The sequence below is a fragment of the Haliotis rufescens genome, unplaced genomic scaffold (assembly GCF_023055435.1).
Source record: "Haliotis rufescens isolate VD_foot unplaced genomic scaffold, xgHalRufe1.0.p SCAF_19, whole genome shotgun sequence".
Lineage (NCBI taxonomy): Eukaryota > Metazoa > Mollusca > Gastropoda > Lepetellida > Haliotidae > Haliotis > Haliotis rufescens.
In genome coordinates, this window is record NW_025963879.1 from 1,324,806 (window position 1) to 1,344,949 (window position 20,144).

Consider the following 20,144-nt stretch of genomic DNA (forward strand, 5'->3'; position numbering starts at 1 on the left):
TATTTATTTACGACATGTTACAGCATGAGAGAGATAGGTATATCCGAACCTAAATCACTTGACTTGGTGTTTAATGGCACAATCAAAAATAAACAATATTCCAGCTATGTGAGGGTAGCCTGTAACTGGTTGTGACCAGACAAACCAGTGATTGACAATCGGAACAAAGAAAGTCCAATGTCATCTGGAATGATGAAACACAATGTTTGTTGTTTTCTTGTTTACCGCAGCACTCAGCAATATTCCAGCTATATGACGCGGGTAAATAATCAAGTCTGGATCAGACAATCCAGTGATTGACATCATGAGCATCGATATATGCAATTTGGATAAAATGACATGCATCAACCAAGTCAGCGAGTCTGACCACCCGATCCCATTATTCGCCTCTTACAGCAAATATGGCTCCACATATGTCATGTGTCTGTCCTGGCTCCATATGTGTCATCAGTCTGTCCTGGCTCCACATGTGTCATCAGTCTGTCCTGGCTCCACATGTGTCACCAGTCTGTCCTGGCTCCACATGTGTCACCAGTCTGTCCTGGCTCCATGTGTCATGTGTCTGTCCTGGCTCCATATGTGTCACCAGTCTGTCCTGGCTCCACATGTGTCACCAGTCTGTCCTGGCTCCACATGTGTCACCAGTCTGTCCTGGCTCCATGTGTCATGTGTCTGTCCTGGCTCCATATGTGTCACCAGTCTGTCCTGGCTCCATATGTGTCACCAGTCTGTCCTGGCTCCACATGTGTCACCAGTCTGTCCTGGCTCCACATGTGTCACCAGTCTGTCCTGGCTCCATGTGTCATGTGTCTGTCCTGGCTCCATATGTGTCACCAGTCTGTCCTGGCTCCACATGTGTCACCAGTCTGTCCTGGCTCCATATGTGTCACCAGTCTGTCCTGGCTCCACATGTGTCACCAGTCTGTCCTGGCTCCATGTGTCATGTGTCTGTCCTGGCTCCATATGTGTCACCAGTCTGTCCTGGCTCCACATGTGTCACCAGTCTGTCCTGGCTCCACATGTGTCACCAGTCTGTTCTGGCTCCACATGTGTCATCAGTCTGTCCTAGCTCCACATGTGTCATCAGTCTGTCCTGGTTTCCACATGTGTCACCAGTCTGTCCTGGCTCCACATGTGTCACCAGTCTGTCCCGGCTCCACATGTGTCATCAGTCTGTCCTGGCTCCACATGTGTCACCAGTCTGTTCTGGCTCCACATGTGTCATCAGTCTGTCCTAGCTCCACATGTGTCATCAGTCTGTCCTGGTTTCCACATGTGTCACCAGTCTGTCCTGGCTCCACATGTGTCACCAGTCTGTCCTGGCTCCACATGTGTCATCAGTCTGTCCTGGCTCCACATGTGTCATCACTCTGGATGCAGGATTGTGATCTTCTTCTCCAGTTTCTGTTGAGGAAAGAGTGCTGCCCTCATGATCACGTCCAGCTCATTGAGAGCCAGCAGGGTGTGAGTGCGCACCATGGCATCCCCATCAGAGGCCTGGACCAGCTTCAGCAGCCGATACAGGTCTCGCAGCACACTCCCCAGAAACTGCAGATGGACAGAGAATGATCAAGAGTAGTGTCAAACAAAAAAAGAAATGAATTCAGTTGCAATGTCTAGAACATAAACACAAGCATTACAAAACACTATCAACAGAAATATGATGGAATTCGGGAGAAGATGATCACGTTAGTCCCAAACACTCTTTGCCATCAGTTGCTTTAAGCTAGATAAATCTGTAAAATGTTGGAGCTAACTATGGTTGCAAGATGTTAACCAAATGAAAGTGCTTCATGTGCTTGTCAAGGCAAGACATTTGAATCAGAACACAAAATGCCCTACATCAATGTTGATGTTTCCATGGCAACATCAGAACCATTAGGAAAGAACACTCACCTTGGGTGCATCAGCTCCCAACCCCTGCAGCAGCTGGGTTATTGTCAAGATGGATGCCTTCCTGACCTCAGGGTCCAGGTCAGTCTTCACGATGCTGGAGCAGCACTCAAACACCTAGTGGTGGGAGGGAAGGTATTAGAACAGTGGCCCCTTCATAGAAGACATCTACATAAACAACAACTTTCAGGAATAGGCTTTGGTGATTAATACAGACTGACCATAAACAGACTCTTATAGAGTGGATTATTTTTTAGTGACTACTGCTTTCAGACATGGTTGTTTGTCCATACAATATTCCTTACAACACATTTGTTTACGGCATCCAGCAATTAACAATTTTGTTAATCTTACATTAAATTTAATATTTGATACTTATGGAATCTCACACTATTGCAAGACTTTTTTTTGAATCAATAATGGAAATACTGCTCTCAAACACAGCCTAAAAGAGCATTGAATTTTTTCCCCAACAAAGGCAATGAGGCACTGGTGTATACCTCGTGAAGCACATTTCCGAGGGAGAACCTCAGCAGCTTGCACATCTCGGCCAGATTGGACAAACTGCTGGCACGGACCATGGCGTCATCACTCCTAGCTCCGGACAAAACAGCAGCAAGTAGAAGCTCTCGATATTTGGGGATCATGTCACCTGTTTCAGGAAAGAATTAGTTACATACTAATAGCATAGTTTTGATAGATCGCAGTCCAATCACAGATCTACCATGGATCTCACAAATCTAAGTCCTACCATGGATCGGAAACCTACCATTGACCTGAGTCCTACCACTGACCTGAGTCTTACCATTGATTTGGGTACATGTACAACAAAGGATGTGAGTCCTATCAGGAATCTGACATACATGTGGACGTTTTAACTAATAACGTATGAAATAGACAGAATGATTTTATTTTAAAGACTCCACTTAACAAAAAAATGTAATGGACTGAAAACAGGCATCTAACAATGATTGCATTGCAATGTAACAATCAAAATGTCCTTTATAATGAAATATACCTAAATTTCTTGCTGCCTTAACTAAACTTTCTCCAAGTTTCATCCTTAGCTCTGCCGACTTCTGAGGGCCTGTCTCTGCAAACTCCTTGGCAAGTCTTGGCACCACCACATCTGGGTATCGGTCAGTGAGGGCAGCCAGTCCGTTAACCGATGCTAAATAAAGATAGGAATCTTGATGTTGTAAATTCTCTTCAAATATCTTGACCAAGGTCTCCAGACGAGACAAAGCTGAGGAATCCTTATTCTGTATGAGGTGAGTCAGACGCAGCAAACCATGACCTCGGACAGGGATCTCGGGGTCACATAGCTCCTTGAAGGCTTGTTCTAGTTCTCCACTCGGGTGAGGAGAGCCTCCTTCTGCACCTGCTTCAGGAGAGCCTCCTCTCCCACATACATGAGGGGAGTCTTCCTCCGGGGGAGAGGACATGGGTTGATGCTCAGATGATGCAGAGTAAGGTGGAGCTGGTCCTTCTTGTGGAACTCCTGAACTCATGTGCCCTGTCTGCGTTTCAAGGCTTGGCTTGTGATCGACCTCATCATTGTGTCTGGTCATTTGAGGACTTATATTTCTTTCTTGACAGTTGTTGACCTCATGCAAAGTTTCGTTTGATGTCTCTGAAAGGACTTCTATCAATGGTTTCTTAGGTTTACTGACAGTGACCTTCTTCTTGGCGGCATCTGTGTCTTTTGCCTAAAGTACAAGCAGACACATGCATGTCATCTAAATGTTACCACATGGTATATAACACAATGGCTTCATCCAACAAATTGATACTAGAGCTTTACAAATACAGAGCCTTACCCCAGTACTTATCAGACACTTAGGTTACATTTTTGGATTTGTTAAAAGTGTGAAAGAATGGTCATGTGCATATTCCCATACACTCTTTTGAGTTCAATTTTTACTACTGTGGGGCAAAATAGCTTAAGTGTATACAAAACACAATGAAAACCTTCATACCAAGTAGTATTTATGCAGGTAAGGTCTTGGTTTGAGTAAGAGAGAAACATTACTCATTTAATCACCATATCCAATTAATCTTTTTAAACCAGCAAAGACAACTGTCACTGATTTCTAATTCAGTAAGTTGTCTTTCTTGAAAAAGGTCAGGTGCTTCTCTTGCAGTGTGTGTTTTTTAATGCAGCACACACCAATATTCCAACTATACGACAGAGGCCAGTAACTAATCAAATCTGGACCAAACGATCCACTGATTATTATTAAAGAAACAATCCACAACAGCAGGGTACGTTGGCACGCTATCAACTAAGTCATTGAGTCCTACCACTCAATCCATTTAATCCAATAGTTTAACAAGGTTGACCAATTCTAACCCAGAATCCTAAAAGTAGATCCCATGAGCCTATCAGACACTGTAATTCTACCTCTGCTGCTACGTTTTGAAGCTTATTCTGTTACCTGTGATGTTGGCTTCTTCAAATCTCCCTTGCTCTTCATCAGCTCTGACCATACTGCTCCTCTTGTTGCTATGGCAATACGAATATCATCTGCCATTTCTCTCACTTCGTCTGATGCATGTTCCTGTCTGATCCCATCAAGTAGGGGCAACAACTCCTGCATCGTCTGTCTGTCAGCCTCATCAACCTGTTGCAGAATTGACAGATGTGTGCTTAATGCCCAGGACAATATTTCATTCACACTGTCTTAGCCAAACAGAAAAATCAGATCTTACATACATGTTTTAATAATATTAGTTCAATCATTCAAACAATCTAACTCTTTTGCATCACAAGGACAATGGATAGTATTTGCATCCATTTTTTATTTCAATGCATATAGGCCAGTCCGGAGAGGGACTGGTGATTTATTTTGGAGGTGGGGAGGGAAGAAAGAGATTGGTCTCAGGACTCTATCATATTTTGCCAACCCCCGAATTTTATGTAACAATTTTTATGCCTCCCGAATAATAAATGACAAATCCCTCAATAATTTACAAATTTATAAAAAAAAAAGAATTTCATTAAAATCAGATCTTAGTTCTTGGTACCGCAAAACAAAGATCTGAGGACATCCCATTACGGGTCACATCAGAAGGACCTTTCATCTGACAATCAGAACATTGCAAACAAGATAAGGAAAGTGACATTCGGAATGTGTTTCTAATCATGCAACCTCGAAAAGGTTAACATGGGGTATTCCAAATGTACAACCGATTCCGTCAAAATCATTGTCTATCCCTTGCTTCAAAGGGATAAACATTGCATAGCTGCCCTACAATTTCAGCAATCTATTAGACATTCCAGAATGTGCTTTTGTTCTCTTTTCAAAGTTTTAATTGAGAACTTTGTCAACATATTTTTCAAGCGTAGTCTCATATGGAAGTCTCCAGTTTGAAACTAGTGCTGTATAACTACAGAAAGCTGCTTTCTGATTGGCAAATGTTGACTTCTTGTTAGTCATTTCATTGGTCAGTCAAAGTTGGTGGAAAGTCGTTCTGACGTGATCCGTAACGGACTGTCCTCAGATCTTTGTAAGGCGGTAGCGAGAAATAAGATCTGATTATTAAATAATGAAATTGGATGAAAGTCAGTCAGTTTTATTTGTACAACCAACAGAGTGGCCTACCTGCACAGCTCCTCCCATGACAGCCGTCAGCAGCCCCATAGCCATACTCAGTGTCTCCGACTCAAACAGCCCGGTCAGCTCCTCCGTGGTGGCCCGACACACCTCCACACCTCGCTCCAGTGTAGCCTGCAACCAGACATGTGATAACTAAGCTCCACACACCTCCACACCTCACTCCAGTGTAGCCTGCAACCAGACATGTGATAACTAAACTCCACACACCTCCACACCTCACTCCAGTGTAGCCTGCAACCAGACATGTGATAACTAAACTCCACACACCTCCACATTTCAGTCCAGGGTAGCCTGCAACCAGACATGTGATATCTAAACTCCACACACCTCCACACCTCGTTCCAGTGTAGCCTGCAACCAGACATGTGATAACTAAACTCCACACTCCAGTGTAGCCTGCAACCAGACATGTGATAACTAAACTCCACACACCTCCACGCCTCACTCCAGTGTAGCCTGCAATCAGACATGTGATAACTAAACTCCACACACCTCCACACCTCAGTCCAGGGTAGCCTGCAACCAGATATGTGATAACTAAACTCCACACACCTCCACACCTCACTCCAGTGTAGCCTGCAACCAGATATGTGATAACTAAACTCCACACACCTCCACACCTCGCTCCAGTGTAGCCTGCAACCAGACATGTGATAACTAAACTCCACACACCTCCACACCTCGCTCCAGTGTAGCCTGCAACCAGACATGTGATAACTAAACTCCACACACCTCCACACCTCGCTCCAGTGTAGCCTGCAACCAGACATGTGATAACTAAACTCCACACTCCAGTGTAGCCTGCAACCAGACATGTGATAACTAAACTCCACACACCTCCATGCCTAACTCCAGTGTAGCCTGCAACCAGACATGTGATAACTAAACTCCACACACCTCCACACCTCGCTCCAGTGTAGCCTGCAACCAGACATGTGATAACTAAACTCCACACACCTCCACACCTCACACCAGTGTAGCCTGCAACCAGACATGTGATAACTAAACTCCACACACCTCCACACCTCACACCAGTGTAGCCTGCAACCAGACATGTGATAACTAAAGCACACACCTCCACACCTCACTCCAGTGTAGCCTGCAACCAGACATGTGATAACTAAACTCCACACACCTCCACACCTCGCTCCAGTGTAGCCTGCAACCAGACATGTGATAACTAAACTCCACACACCTCCACACCTCACTCCAGTGTAGCCTGCAACCAGACATGTGATAACTAAACTCCACACACCTCCACACCTCACACCAGTGTAGCCTGCAACCAGACATGTGATAACTAAACTCCACACACCTCCACACCTCGCTCCAGTGTAGCCTGCAACCAGACATGTGATAACTAAACTCCACACACCTCCACACCTCGCTCCAGTGTAGCCTGCAACCAGACATGTGATAACTAAACTCCACACACCTCCACACCTCACTCCAGTGTAGCCTGCAACCAGACATGTGATAACTAAACTCCACACACTTCCACGCCTCACTCCAGTGTAGCCTGCAACAAGACATGTGATAACTAAACTCCACGCCTCACTCCAGTGTAGCCTGCAACCAGACATGTGATAACTAAACTCCAAACACCTCCTAACCTCGGTTCAGTGCAGCCTGCAACCAGACATGTGATAACTAAACTCCACACACCTCCACGCCTTGCTCCAGTGCAGCCTGCATCCAGATGTGGTCACTGATATCTAAACTCCACACAGCTCAACATGCTCAATAATACACTGTAAAACTTTGATATCTACAATGCTGCCATTCTGTGATAGCAATCATAATGGCCACTTAGTCATCTCATGGACATGACTTTGAAAATCATCTGCATGTTACAATATTGTCTTCTGCACATTTGTTTTTTTCAAATGAAGGTACACAATGCAGTTTCTAACTGAGCATTATATATGAGACAGCAATTGTTCCCAAAAACTGCTTCCCAGAATGAGGGGTGCGTATTATACTCACATGTGTATTGTACACAAGAAAATACTGTAAGCATGGTAAGCAAATGGATAAGCTATACAGGGCTCGACTTAAGCAAATGGATAAGCTATACAGGGCTCGACTTAAGCAAATGGATAAGCTATACAGGGCTCGACTTATGGAAATGGATAAGCTATACAGGGCTCGACTTAAGCAAATGGATAAGCTATACGGGGCTCGACTTAAGGAACTTGATTTAAAATGCACCAGATGCATGTTGACATGAAAAACCTAGTTGCACCAGACAAAACCAGGTTGCACCCTGGTCCCATAAAATTTATCCAAGTTGAAAACCAGAAGCATAAATTGGTCTAAATACATACAATCTGAGATCTATGATGTCTGTCATGAGTTTACATACATTATTTAAGTATTGCTGTAAAACGTAATAGGAACATGTGCACATAATCTTAACCCACACTTTGATGATGTCACGCCCAAGGAAGCATGACAAATTACACGCAACACAGGGATTAGTGATGTAGTAGGGGAAACAAAGTTAAGGGGTACTGAGTGTGTTCAAAGATCAGTGTTGTGTGGACAAGTAAGGCCATGCTATACAACAACTTACTCTGACAAATGCTAGAATGTGTTGTGTTTTTCTCAGACAGGACGGTCCCAGCTCTTCACACATGGAGGCAAGAAGGTTCAGCACAATCAGCCTTCTATTGAAGAGTTCCACTTCCTGTGTATCTTGAAGCTCCAGCATTAACAACTCTTTCCCTGGCTCAGGGGAGAAGACAGAAATTGTGTCTTCATCATCAGTTTGAGATGACACCATCATGGTTAGCTCCTATGAACAAGACAACATATCATGCATAACTACCAAAAGAAATTATGGTTATCATATTGTGAAACCTCATTAATTTATGATTCTGTTTTCACTGAAATTATGCTGACTAACAAATAATGGGTGGGACTATTATCTATGTACAGAGACGTTCCCAGCAGAATTTAATTGAAAATCAGGATTTCATAGGCACTGGACAATGGGAGCATCTTTGCAATGTAAGTGACAATTTTGAAAACAAATTTTACTCAAATACTTACCCATTAGTTACACATATGAATATATATATTGTTGTCCCCTGCTGTTATATTGCTTGAATGTTGCTAAAAGCAGCATAAAACCATACGCACTCACCAATCAAATGTCATGATAAATTATCGTCATTATATGTTGAAGCTCTAAAATTTCAAGAATGATCTTTACTTTGTAGATCAGCGAATGTAGCTTCCTGTACCTGGAGCAACTTGATGAAGAAGTCCCCTGTGACACTGTTGTCTTGTAGGTGCTTCACCAGCTCCACTAGACAGCGCACCCGAGTCTCCACACAGATACTGTCTTCCTCACAACTGTCAGAAAACAAGTAGAATGTGACACAACATATATACCCGATATACTGTCTTCCTCACCACTGTCACAACACAAGTAGACTGTTACACTTCATATATACTGTCTTCCTCACAACTGTCACAACACAAGTAGAATGTTACATTACATATATACTGTCTTCCTCACCACTGTCACAACACAAGTAGAATGTTACATTACATATATACTGTCTTCCTCACAACCGTCACAACACAAGTAGAATGTTACATTACATATATACTGTCTTCCTCACCACTGTCACAACACAAGAAGAATGTTACACTACATATATACTGTCTTTCTCACCACCATCAAAACACAAGTAGACTGTTAAACTTCATATATACTGTCTTCCTCACCACTGTCACAACACAAGTAGAATGTTACACTTCATATATACTGTCTTCCTCACAACCGTCACAACACAAGTAGAATGTTACACAACATATATATATATACTGTCTTCCTCAAAACCGTCACAACACAAGTAGAATGTTACACAACACAAATACTGTCTTCCTCACCAATGTCACAACACAAGTAGACTGTTACACTTCATATATACTGTCTTCCTCACAACTGTCACAACACAAGTAGAATGTTACACTTCATATATACTGTCTTCCTCACAACTGTCACAACACGAGTAGAATGTTACACTTCAAATATACTGTCTTCCTCACAACTGTCACAACACAAGTAGAATGTTACACAACATATATACTGTCTTCCTCACAACTGTCACAACACAAGTAGAATGTTACACTACATATATACTGTCTTCCTCACAACTATCACAACACAAGTAGAATGTTACACTACATATATACTGTCTTCCTCACAACTATCACAACACAAGTAGAATGTTACACTACATAAATACTGTCTTCCTCACCATTGTCATAACACAAGTAGACTGTTACGCTTCATATATACTGTCTTCCTCACCACTGTCACAACACAAGTAGACTGTTACACTTCATATATACTGTCTTCCTCACCACTGTCAAAACACAAGTAGAATGTTACACAACATACATACTGTCTTCCTCACAGCTGCCACAACACAAGCAGAATGTTACACTACATATATACTGTCTTCCTCACCACTGTCACAACACAAGTAGACTGTTACACAACATATATACTGTCTTCCTCACCACTGTCACAACACAAGTAGAATGTTACATTACATATATACTGTCTTCCTCACAACTGTCACAAAACAAGTAGAATGTTACATTACATATATACTGTCTTCCTTACCACCATCACAACAAGTAGAATGTTACACAACAGATATACTGTCTTCCTCACCACCATCACAACAAGTAGAATGTTACACTACATATATACTGTCTTCCTCACCACCATCACAACAAGTAGAATGTTACATTACATATATAATGTCTTCCTTACCACCATCACAACAAGTAGAATGTTACACTTCATATATACTGTCTTCCTCACCACCATCACAACAAGTAGAATGTTACACTACATATATACTGTCTTCCTTACCACCATCACCACAAGTAGAATGTTACACTACATATATACTGTCTTCCTCACCACCATCACAACAAGTAGAATGTTACACTACATATATACTGTCTTCCTCACCACCATCACAACAAGTAGAATGTTACATTACATATATACTGTCTTCCTCACCACCATCACAACAAGTAGAATGTTACACTACATATATACTGTCTTCCACACCACTGTCACAACACAAGTAGAATGTTACACTACATATATACTGTCTTCCTCACCACCATCACAACAAGTAGAATGTTACACTACATATATACTGTCTTCCACACCACTGTCACAACACAAGTAGAATGTTACACTACATATAAACTGTCTTCCTCACCACTGTCACAACACAAGTAGAATGTTACACTACATATATACTGTCTTCCTTACCACCATCACAACACAAGTAGAATGTTACACTACATATATACTGTCTCCCTCACCACTGTCACAACACAAGTACAATGTTACACTACATATATACTGTCTTCCTCACCACTGTCACAACACAAGTAGACTGTTACACTACATATATACTGTCTTCTTCACTGTACATGTGTATCATTAGTGTATTTTGAATAAGCCCTCAGTCCTACACACTAAAAACTGGGCTCCTGTCTACACCCTTATTCTCACTGGCTGCAATTAGACAACACTAAAAATAGCATTGTCTGGTTCTCAGTATTGAATATAAAAAAAGTGATGGACTAGGGGATATGGAACAGATTTGTACCACATGTGTTTAGCTGCAACCTGTCAGGACAAAAGCGCTTAGCTTGCTATGCAAACCAACAGTATAAGAAGATTAGTTGACCCTTCACTTCACCTGTCGGAAGAGGCTATAACAGCACATAGCCCACCACTGTCTCCGGGCCGAAACACCAACTGAGCGGGACACTGGGATACATCCTTCACACTGTTACCATGGACACCAGTGGCCAGCAACCAAAGAAAGTCCAGGGAAACATCTGGTTCAGCCTGCTTGAGGAAGGTGATGAGAATGTCTTCACACGATGACCTTGAACAAAGGACAGACTGAGGTTACACCATTGTCTGCAACATTACAGCAACATCACAGCAACATTACAGCAACATCACAGCAACATTACATCAACATCACAACATTACAGCCACATCATGGAACATCACAGCAACATCACAGCAACATTACAGCAATATCACAGCAACATCATTGAACATTACAGCAACATGACAGCAATATCACAGCAACATGACAGAAACATTACAGCAACATCACAGCAACATCACGGCAACATTACAGCAACATGACAGCGACATTACAGTAACAACACAGCAACATGACAGCAACATGACGGCAACATTACAGCAACATGACAGCGACATTACAGCAACAACACAGCAACATGACAGCGTCATAACAGCAACAACACAGCAACATGACAGCGACAACACAGCGACATTACAGCAACATGACAGCAACATTACAGCAACATGACAGCGACATCACAGCAACATGACAGCAACATGACAGCAACATTACAGCAACATCACAGAAACATTACTGCAACATCACACCTACATCACACCAACATCACACCAACATTACAACATTACAGCAACATCACATCAACATCATACCAACACTACACCAACATCACGGCAACATCACATCAACACTACTGCAACATCACACCAACATCCCAGCAGAGAAATCCAGGTCTCAGGTTTGTCAATATTTTATGAAGTCAGCAATATCATGAGGGGGCCTGTATGTTATTGAGACTGAGCCAGATAAACAAGTGAATGATAGCATGAACAACAATCCACAGGATCAAGATCAGATGACACACAACCAACCAGGTTAAACATTGTAACCACCCAAACAACATCTTCAGTTGTCAAACCTTGGCTACAGGGCACCTGCTCTGTGGAATGATGATAGCACAGATCCAAGAGTGGGAAGATTGTAATTGTTACAGACAATTCACAGACGCCCTCCTGACCAAGAGAATGTGTCCCCTGTGTACCCACCTGACGTGTGACACGCCCTCCTTGCTGCTGCAGTACAGCTGGAAGAGAACCGCAACATAACGACGGAGGGCTGGCCACAAACAGCCCCTGGCTTCAGTGCTGATCACATACAGCTGCAAAAAATATAGTGAATCAGTTTGGTTTAATGCCACTTTGAACAGTACTTGAGTACTATCATTACAGTAAACTACGTTTATAACAAACACGCTTACCACTTATTTTTTAGTCCTGGCCATTTGTTGCATATATGCTGTATTATGCTTATAACGTACTATGGTTATAACGAACTAACATTAGTGGTACCTTTGAGTTCATTAAAACCGTAGTTCATGTCTTGATGTGGGGGGTGGTCGGGTAGCCTAGTGGTTAAAGTGTTCGCTCGTCACGCCAAAGATCCGGGTTCGAATCCCGACATGGGTACAATGTGTGAAGCCCATTCCGGGTGTCCCCCGCCGTGATATTGCGTGATATTGCTCACTCACTTGATGTGGGAGGAAATCCTCAAGCAATGCAGAAGTTTGCCTCTTTTGTGAAACTCATTAACAAGGGCAGATCAATGAACATGATCAGGGCGAATCTGGTATTCGATCCACTATCATAGGTTCCTGGCATGCCCAAGGGATGCAACTCTGTACAACTGCGTGGTTTCTGAGAAAAAATGTCTCAAGGATTTTCAAAGAATGAACTTTTTAAAAAAGAGCCTATTTCATTACTTGACTATCAAGGCTGAATCCTGTTGTGTTACCAATCTGGATTACTGTATCAGTGATGCGTACCTTGTGAATACCTCCTATACATCGGGTCATTGACTTGTCACACACTACCACCTGTTTCCAGGGAGTCACTGATGTACCTGAAGTTAAATGTTAAAAAGGCTAAAAAAAGAACAATCCTCTCATGGCAAATGAATGATGTCAGTTTAATTTTCATTTGTCTGAAAACAACTGAGTCAGAACCTGACACCCACACCAATCTATTCAGATATATTCCTGCTTTCAGTGATGGCAATGAGTAGACACATTAAGAAGTACTGAAATACTTCACCATGACACAGACTGCTGTAGTGGAGTCAGAAGCACACACAGACACACACACCACACTAGGGCTGTGACACCTCCCTCACCTTGACTGTCCACACACTGCTATTGTGGAGTCAGCCCCACACACAGACAAACAGACTTACCACACTAGGGCTGTGACACCTCCCTCACCTTGACTGTCCACACACTGCTGTAGTGGAGTCAGCAGCACACACAGACACACAGACACACCACACTAGGGCTGTGACACCTCCCTCACCTTGACTGTCCACACACTGCTGTAGTGGAGCCAGCAGCACACACAGACACACAGACACACCACACTAGGGCTGTGACACCTCCCTCACCTTGACTGTCCACACACTGCTGTAGTGGAGTCAGCAGCACACACAGACACACAGACTAACCACACTAGGGCTGTGACACCTCCCTCACCTTGACTGTCCACACACTGCTGTAGTGGAGTCAGAAGCACACACAGACACCACACTAGGGCTGTGACACCTCCCTCACCTTGACTGTCCACACACTGCTGTAGTGGAGTCAGCAGCACACACAGACACACAGACACACCACACTAGGGCTGTGACACCTCCCTCACCTTGACTGCCCACACACTGCTGTAGTGGAGTCAGCAGCACACACAGACACACACACCACACTAGGGCTGTGACACCTCCCTCACCTTGACTGTCCACACACTGCTGTAGTGCGGTCAACAGTGGGTCAAGCAGATGCTTCTGTCCGAGTGATGGATGCTGACTGGTCATCTCCTTCATGAGGGTCACAATCACCCTCAGAAACCTCTGGGTTACTTTAGGATCATTGTGATGAAGCAAACCTAATAACTGATAGTGTAAACAATTAAATATAGTTTTATGAATACATTGACAGCCCCATCCATATGAAGGATGTGTGGACTTTTGTACTATTCAGCTTCTTTTCTTTACTACCTTGATTCAGAAATTTCATTTTTAACAAAAGAAAACCAATGTGAACACAAATATTCCTTTGATGGTACTCCTTTTTGGGTAAGATATCAACAACAATATGACAAAGTTTCCTTTATTATATCCATTCAGAACTGGCCATTTGTGTGCGCTTTTGCCAAACACAAATGAAATATGCTGCTCGGAATGCTTCACCCATACTGAGAATTTAGAAGCCTCAATGCTGATAGGCTGACGAGAAAGTTCACCTGACATGTTCTTCTAAGGATTTGTCAGAGAGGTGTCACATAGGAGTAAAAGATGTGATTATAATGAGATTTTCATACCAAAAGAAATCCTTAAATTAGTCACCTGGGGAGAGATATGTGAGTAGTATTCTTCCACTGATGTTGTGTGCATGGGACAGTGTGCTATCACCATGGCAATGGCCTGGCTTCTCTGCCAGTCAACAGAATCTCCAGATGGGGCTGCAAGTTGAAAACAGGAATTCTTTTAGTGCTGATGTTTTCATCATTGTCAAATTGACTTAGAAATTATAATTATTTTTACAATCAGTGAATATGGTGAAACAAATACTAACAACGCAAAAAGTGAGCAGGGCTCTCTGATACCCCCATGACATATTTCTTAGTTTAACACATGAAGAAATCAATATTTTCTCTGAAAATCCACTTATCGACATCAAACTTTGCACTGCACCTCTCCTATTGATATAGAAACTGTACCCCCATCCATGAAGTAGTTTTCAAGTCATAGGTCGCACAAATGTTGAAGTAAAAAAAAACATTCAAAGTTCACAACATGAAAAACATCACATTTTTCAGATAATACACATATCAAAATCAAACTTAAATCTAAATCTGAAAAAACTCCATGCAGTAGTTTCCAAGTTATAGGTCACACAAATGTTTAAAAAAACAAATTCTACGTTTATATTGTTTAAAAAGCTGCAATATTTCAGAAAATCCACATATATGAAATCAAACTTCGCACTGCACCTCTGTTGTAGGTATAAAACATGTTCACCAAGTTTGAAAAGAATCTATAAAGTAGTTTTCAAGTTATGGGTCACACAAAACATGTCCTCAGAAGACGGATGGCTGGACGGACTTCCTTGGTATAACTATTTCGGTCTGGCGTATAATAAAATGCATAGTCATAAGATAAATTGTCTTTAAACATGTTAAGACCAATTGGATGATAGTATTACTATAAATACACATCACTGCTGTATATCCACTAGGGGTGTCATGATCATCATGATACCCTTATCTCACAAACCAAAACATATCGCACAATTTGAGTCATGACAGGCATGCCACATGCCACTTTGGAGTGATCCATCAGTACCAGACACTTCAAGCTACATAATCCCCCAAAATAAGCCCTCTTGTATCATGTTTATAACCAGTAAGGTCAGATATATTTTGTGGTTTACAGGTTGTTTTTTGGCAAAAACTGGTTTGTTGGTTGAAAAACAATAAATAATAATGACCATGATGGACATTTCAAATAATTTATTTTCAATTCAAAGAGTTATCTAAATATGTCAGCAATGTTAGTTGAGATTGTCTTGTTGGGGGTATGATATAGCCTACTGTATGCACAATTATTCAGCAGAATAACAAAAAAGATTCCACATTTCATTATTTTGGGGTCAGCAGATCCGTAAATCCAACTTTAAACAAAAGTCTTCCCTCATAAGTAATGAATGAAATCCCTCCCTAGAATCCCCTGGGTATGAGTCTGTGACATCTCACCTGGGCCAGGGGGTAGCATACCCTGCAGTACATGCAGGAGGCCCTTGGGCCGCATCAAGATGTCTGTCATCAGGCGCCCACACACTTGTCTCAGCCATGGGGGAGACACAGGCAGAGGCTTGCCTTGACCTTTTGACTGTGTTACGAAAAAAAACATGGAGAATTAAAGATAAAACCAACATGACCAACATGACTAAAGGCATTTCTACAATTATTTCATCTGAATCAGTGAATGTAGACAATGGTAGAGATCCTTACTGTACATGCATGGGTGAGTCGATGGGTGGGTCATATCTAATTCTGATTTGAAAGAGTGTGGCTGAGTGGGTTAGATCGCACAGTCACCTTACTGAGGGGCTGGGAAACCCAGAGTGATGCAGATCTTAAGACAATTACCTCAAAAATGAAACCCCTGAGCACTGGTATAGCGCTGTCAGACCATGGATCGCAACTGTGGCAAACCTATGATCAGTCCATCCAGGCTAAGGGACACAACTCTGCACAAACACTAGAGGTGCACCATATCTTGAGGTAAACATGTCATCTCTAAGTACTACAAAATAACATCTCCACACAAGAGCAATAGGAAAGAGAATAAGTTAGCTGGGGACGTCAAGTGATCAGACAGCATGAGATTCGTGTGTTGGTCAGACCACTGATAGTGATTCTAACCCACTCAGCCACTGAGGCTTCCACAAAAATGAAAGTCCGACAACTGGTAGTCTAGATCACGTACTTTGTGTACCCCTCTGACCACATTGGTCATCACTATCAGTGGTCTGACCAACACACAAATCTTGTGCTGTCTGATTACTTGACAAGTGTCAGAGGGGTATACAAAGTACATGATCTAGACTACCAGTTGTCAGACTTTAGTTTTGTGGAAACCTCGGTGACTGAGTGGGTTAGATCGCTGACTTTGTGTGCTGGCGATTAGGTGCCTCACCATGCTCACTCTGGCAGTGAGGGTTTGAATCCTGGACGGGACTCAACCAAAAAATGTACGAGTTTCTGAACTTTACTGAAAAAGTGTTATCCCAAATATAACAATTGTTGCATCTGACCACTTTCTAAATGGCATTGTGTGTTCATAGCTTTCGACCATGGTAGCCGTGCCACTTTACACCTGTCAGAGGGGTACACAAAGTATGTGATCTAGACTACCAGCTGTCAGACTTTCATTTTTGTGGAATTAAGCCATGGTGGCTGAGTATGTTAGATCGCTGACTTTGTGTGCTGGCAATTAGGTGCCTCACTCTGACAGTGTGGGTTTCGAATCCCGGACGGGACTCAACCTAAAAAAGTACAAGAATCTGTACTTTACTGAGAGGTGGTATCCCAAATATAACATTTGTTGCACTGATAGTGATGATAACCTTGGTTACGGCTGGGATGTGTGTGGGTGAGTTTGTTTAAAGCTGGAAACATGTTCTAGCATAATTTCCACACCAGGATCGAAAGAGAAGGACGAAATGCATTGTGTGAGATAGGGTAAGTTCTAAAAATGAGGTGAACCATATCTTGAGGTAAGCATATCATCTCTACTACTTGTAATCAGCAAAACAAAATGCTAAATCTGACTGCATTATATTCCCAGAACAAGCCTAACTAACAAGACACACAAGAATACAAAAAAAGGTATGGAGCAACAGCCTCTTGCTAGCTGGGCCACATGGAAACAGAATAATTTCACACAAAAATAACAGAATGGAGTATCATGATACGTATCATATTGACACAAGTATTGCAGTATGTATCAATCCACCAGGAAGGCGACTATGCTTGTCGTAAAAGGCGACTAACGGGATCGGGTGGTCAGACTCGCTGACTTGGTTGATGCATGTCATCGAATTCCAATTGCGTGGATCGACGCTCATGATATCAATCACTGGATTGTCTGGCCCAGACTCGATTATTTACAGGCCGCTGTCATATAGCTGGAATATTGCTGAGTGCGGCGTAAAACAACAAACAAACAATCCACCAGGACAATGTATCATGACACCCTACTTTTGACACCTGCACTTATTTACACTGACCTTTGCACCTGCCCTGGGTTTGGCTGCCCCCTGCAGCAGCATCAAGTCTCTCACCAGCATCGCCGGACTGACCCTTGTCATCAGCTTTTGTAGGCCGGCCTCTGCAAACTCCTGGTCCGAATCCACTACACTCAACTCACCCAGTAATAGACTCAGGTATTCATCGGCTTGAGAAACAGTTTTCTGACAGCTATCAGCCACAGCATTTGACTTAGCATTTGAAATTGAACATTTGCTTTCATTTACTCCCATTCTGCTTTCTGAAACTGATGATGAATCTTCATGACATATGTGGGAATCCTGGGGGTTAACAATTTGAGGGTTTGTTCTAGTATTTGAATCTGTTGAATCTAATAATTCACTCACAGTCCTCTTTGGTGGACAATTGCTGGTATTGTCATTTTGATTCGATTCAACATTAACAGTCTGATTTTCAGAACGAAGGGAAGGATTTAAATTGCGCTTCTGACCATCAAATATCCCTGTAAAGTGGTTCAGCTGAAGAAGAATGGCTAAAAAATCACAGAGATGTCGTGAAAGAACTAATGCTGATAAAGATGGTACATTTAAACAGGCTGCAAAAATGCGTCCACACAATCCCAGCCTAGAATAACGTTCTTTTCTCGATACTTCCATCAATTTGCTGCCACTGAGAAGCTTTCCAAATCCTGATCTCCTCTCGATAGGAATTCCGACACCTTTATCAACATGTGGGCAAATTCCAAGACAGACAATGAACTGCAGAGTGGTCAAGACTGTTTTCTCCTGTTCGATACTGAGCACATCTGGAGAAAGTGGGGGGACTTGGTGAGGTGTCTTCATGGATGGAGGGTTCTTCTTCATCTCTTCCTGGAAATCTCTGGTAGCCTGAATCAGATGTTTCTGCAGCAGGAACAGAAGATGAAGACATGCAGACGTGTACTTCCATCGGACGTCTGACCTGTCAGTGTCTGACGGAGATGTCTGAGTCTGTAGGGCTGACAAACATGGCAGCGAGGAGAACTTGTCAGATTGCAGATTTCTATTGAGCGACAGAAGTTTAGTTTGGAGCAGGTGGTCAAATTGGTTTTCTCCATTGTCTGCAGATGAAGCAGCTGAAAAAGATTTATGTCTTTTTAACAATCTTTCTTCATAACATGCACTAATGAATCATATTCTTTTGATTATTTACAAGTGGTTGTTATATATCACTGGCTGCAGCATTCAATAACATGTAGTCACTCTTGTTAATGACAACAAATTAATAAGTCACTCTTTTTAATAACAACACATTAATCAGCATTCTTCTTAATATATTTTCCTGTACTCAATTTGTACTGATAGCAAAATACAACACGTGAAACCTTTTCTCTTTTAAGTTTCAGATGCTTTGTACATCAATAAGTCGATATTTAATTTGATTAAACTATTAGTTATTAGTTCCTATATATACAAAACAATTTTTACAAATTGTATCTTTCCATTTGATCAGTAGGCCTACCGATCGTAAATAAACAAACTTGATACTGTACCTACCATTAACGGTCAAGACTTTCGATCAGGCATGGTGTATACTACTTACAGTCTGTGTGACTTTGTCTTTCCGGGGTTGTCAAAATACGAAGAGCCTCCAAAATGAGACTTGGGCTTTGATTAGAGCAGGATAACATGATCTTTTGATGTTTATTTACATCTCAGCAGTAACATTTCCGTCGCAGTCCCACATGTTGGCTGTGGTGCGCTTGTTCGTTTGGGGTCGTCTGAAGGCAATGCAACATCCGGCATAAAGCTGGGCGTATTTGGTTGAGGTCTTGGATTGGGATAAAAACCTGGACAAACTTTAGAACACACACACTTGTAGTCTCATATATAATCTATTGTTGTTAGATGTACTAACATATCCATCTACTTGTTTTATTAAAGTGC

The 20,144-nt window shown here is 42.2% G+C and overlaps 1 protein-coding gene across 1 annotated transcript; it reads right to left on the reverse strand.

Moving 5' to 3' along the window:
- Positions 1-315: 315 nt before the first annotated feature.
- Positions 316-20,011, reverse strand: LOC124113010 (transport and Golgi organization protein 6 homolog). The gene is made up of 16 exons (XM_048398777.1): positions 19,801-20,011; positions 18,240-19,333; positions 16,201-16,336; positions 14,792-14,907; positions 14,176-14,338; positions 13,227-13,303; positions 12,451-12,563; positions 11,264-11,455; positions 8,762-8,873; positions 8,089-8,310; positions 5,499-5,624; positions 4,332-4,517; positions 2,912-3,602; positions 2,394-2,545; positions 1,897-2,010; positions 316-1,548 (listed from the first exon to the last, which is right to left on the reverse strand). Exons 1-16 carry the CDS (start codon positions 19,886-19,888, stop codon positions 1,366-1,368), a joined length of 3,765 nt encoding a protein of 1,254 aa, XP_048254734.1. The 5' UTR covers positions 19,889-20,011; the 3' UTR covers positions 316-1,365.
- Between the last annotated feature and the right edge of the window lie 133 nt (positions 20,012-20,144).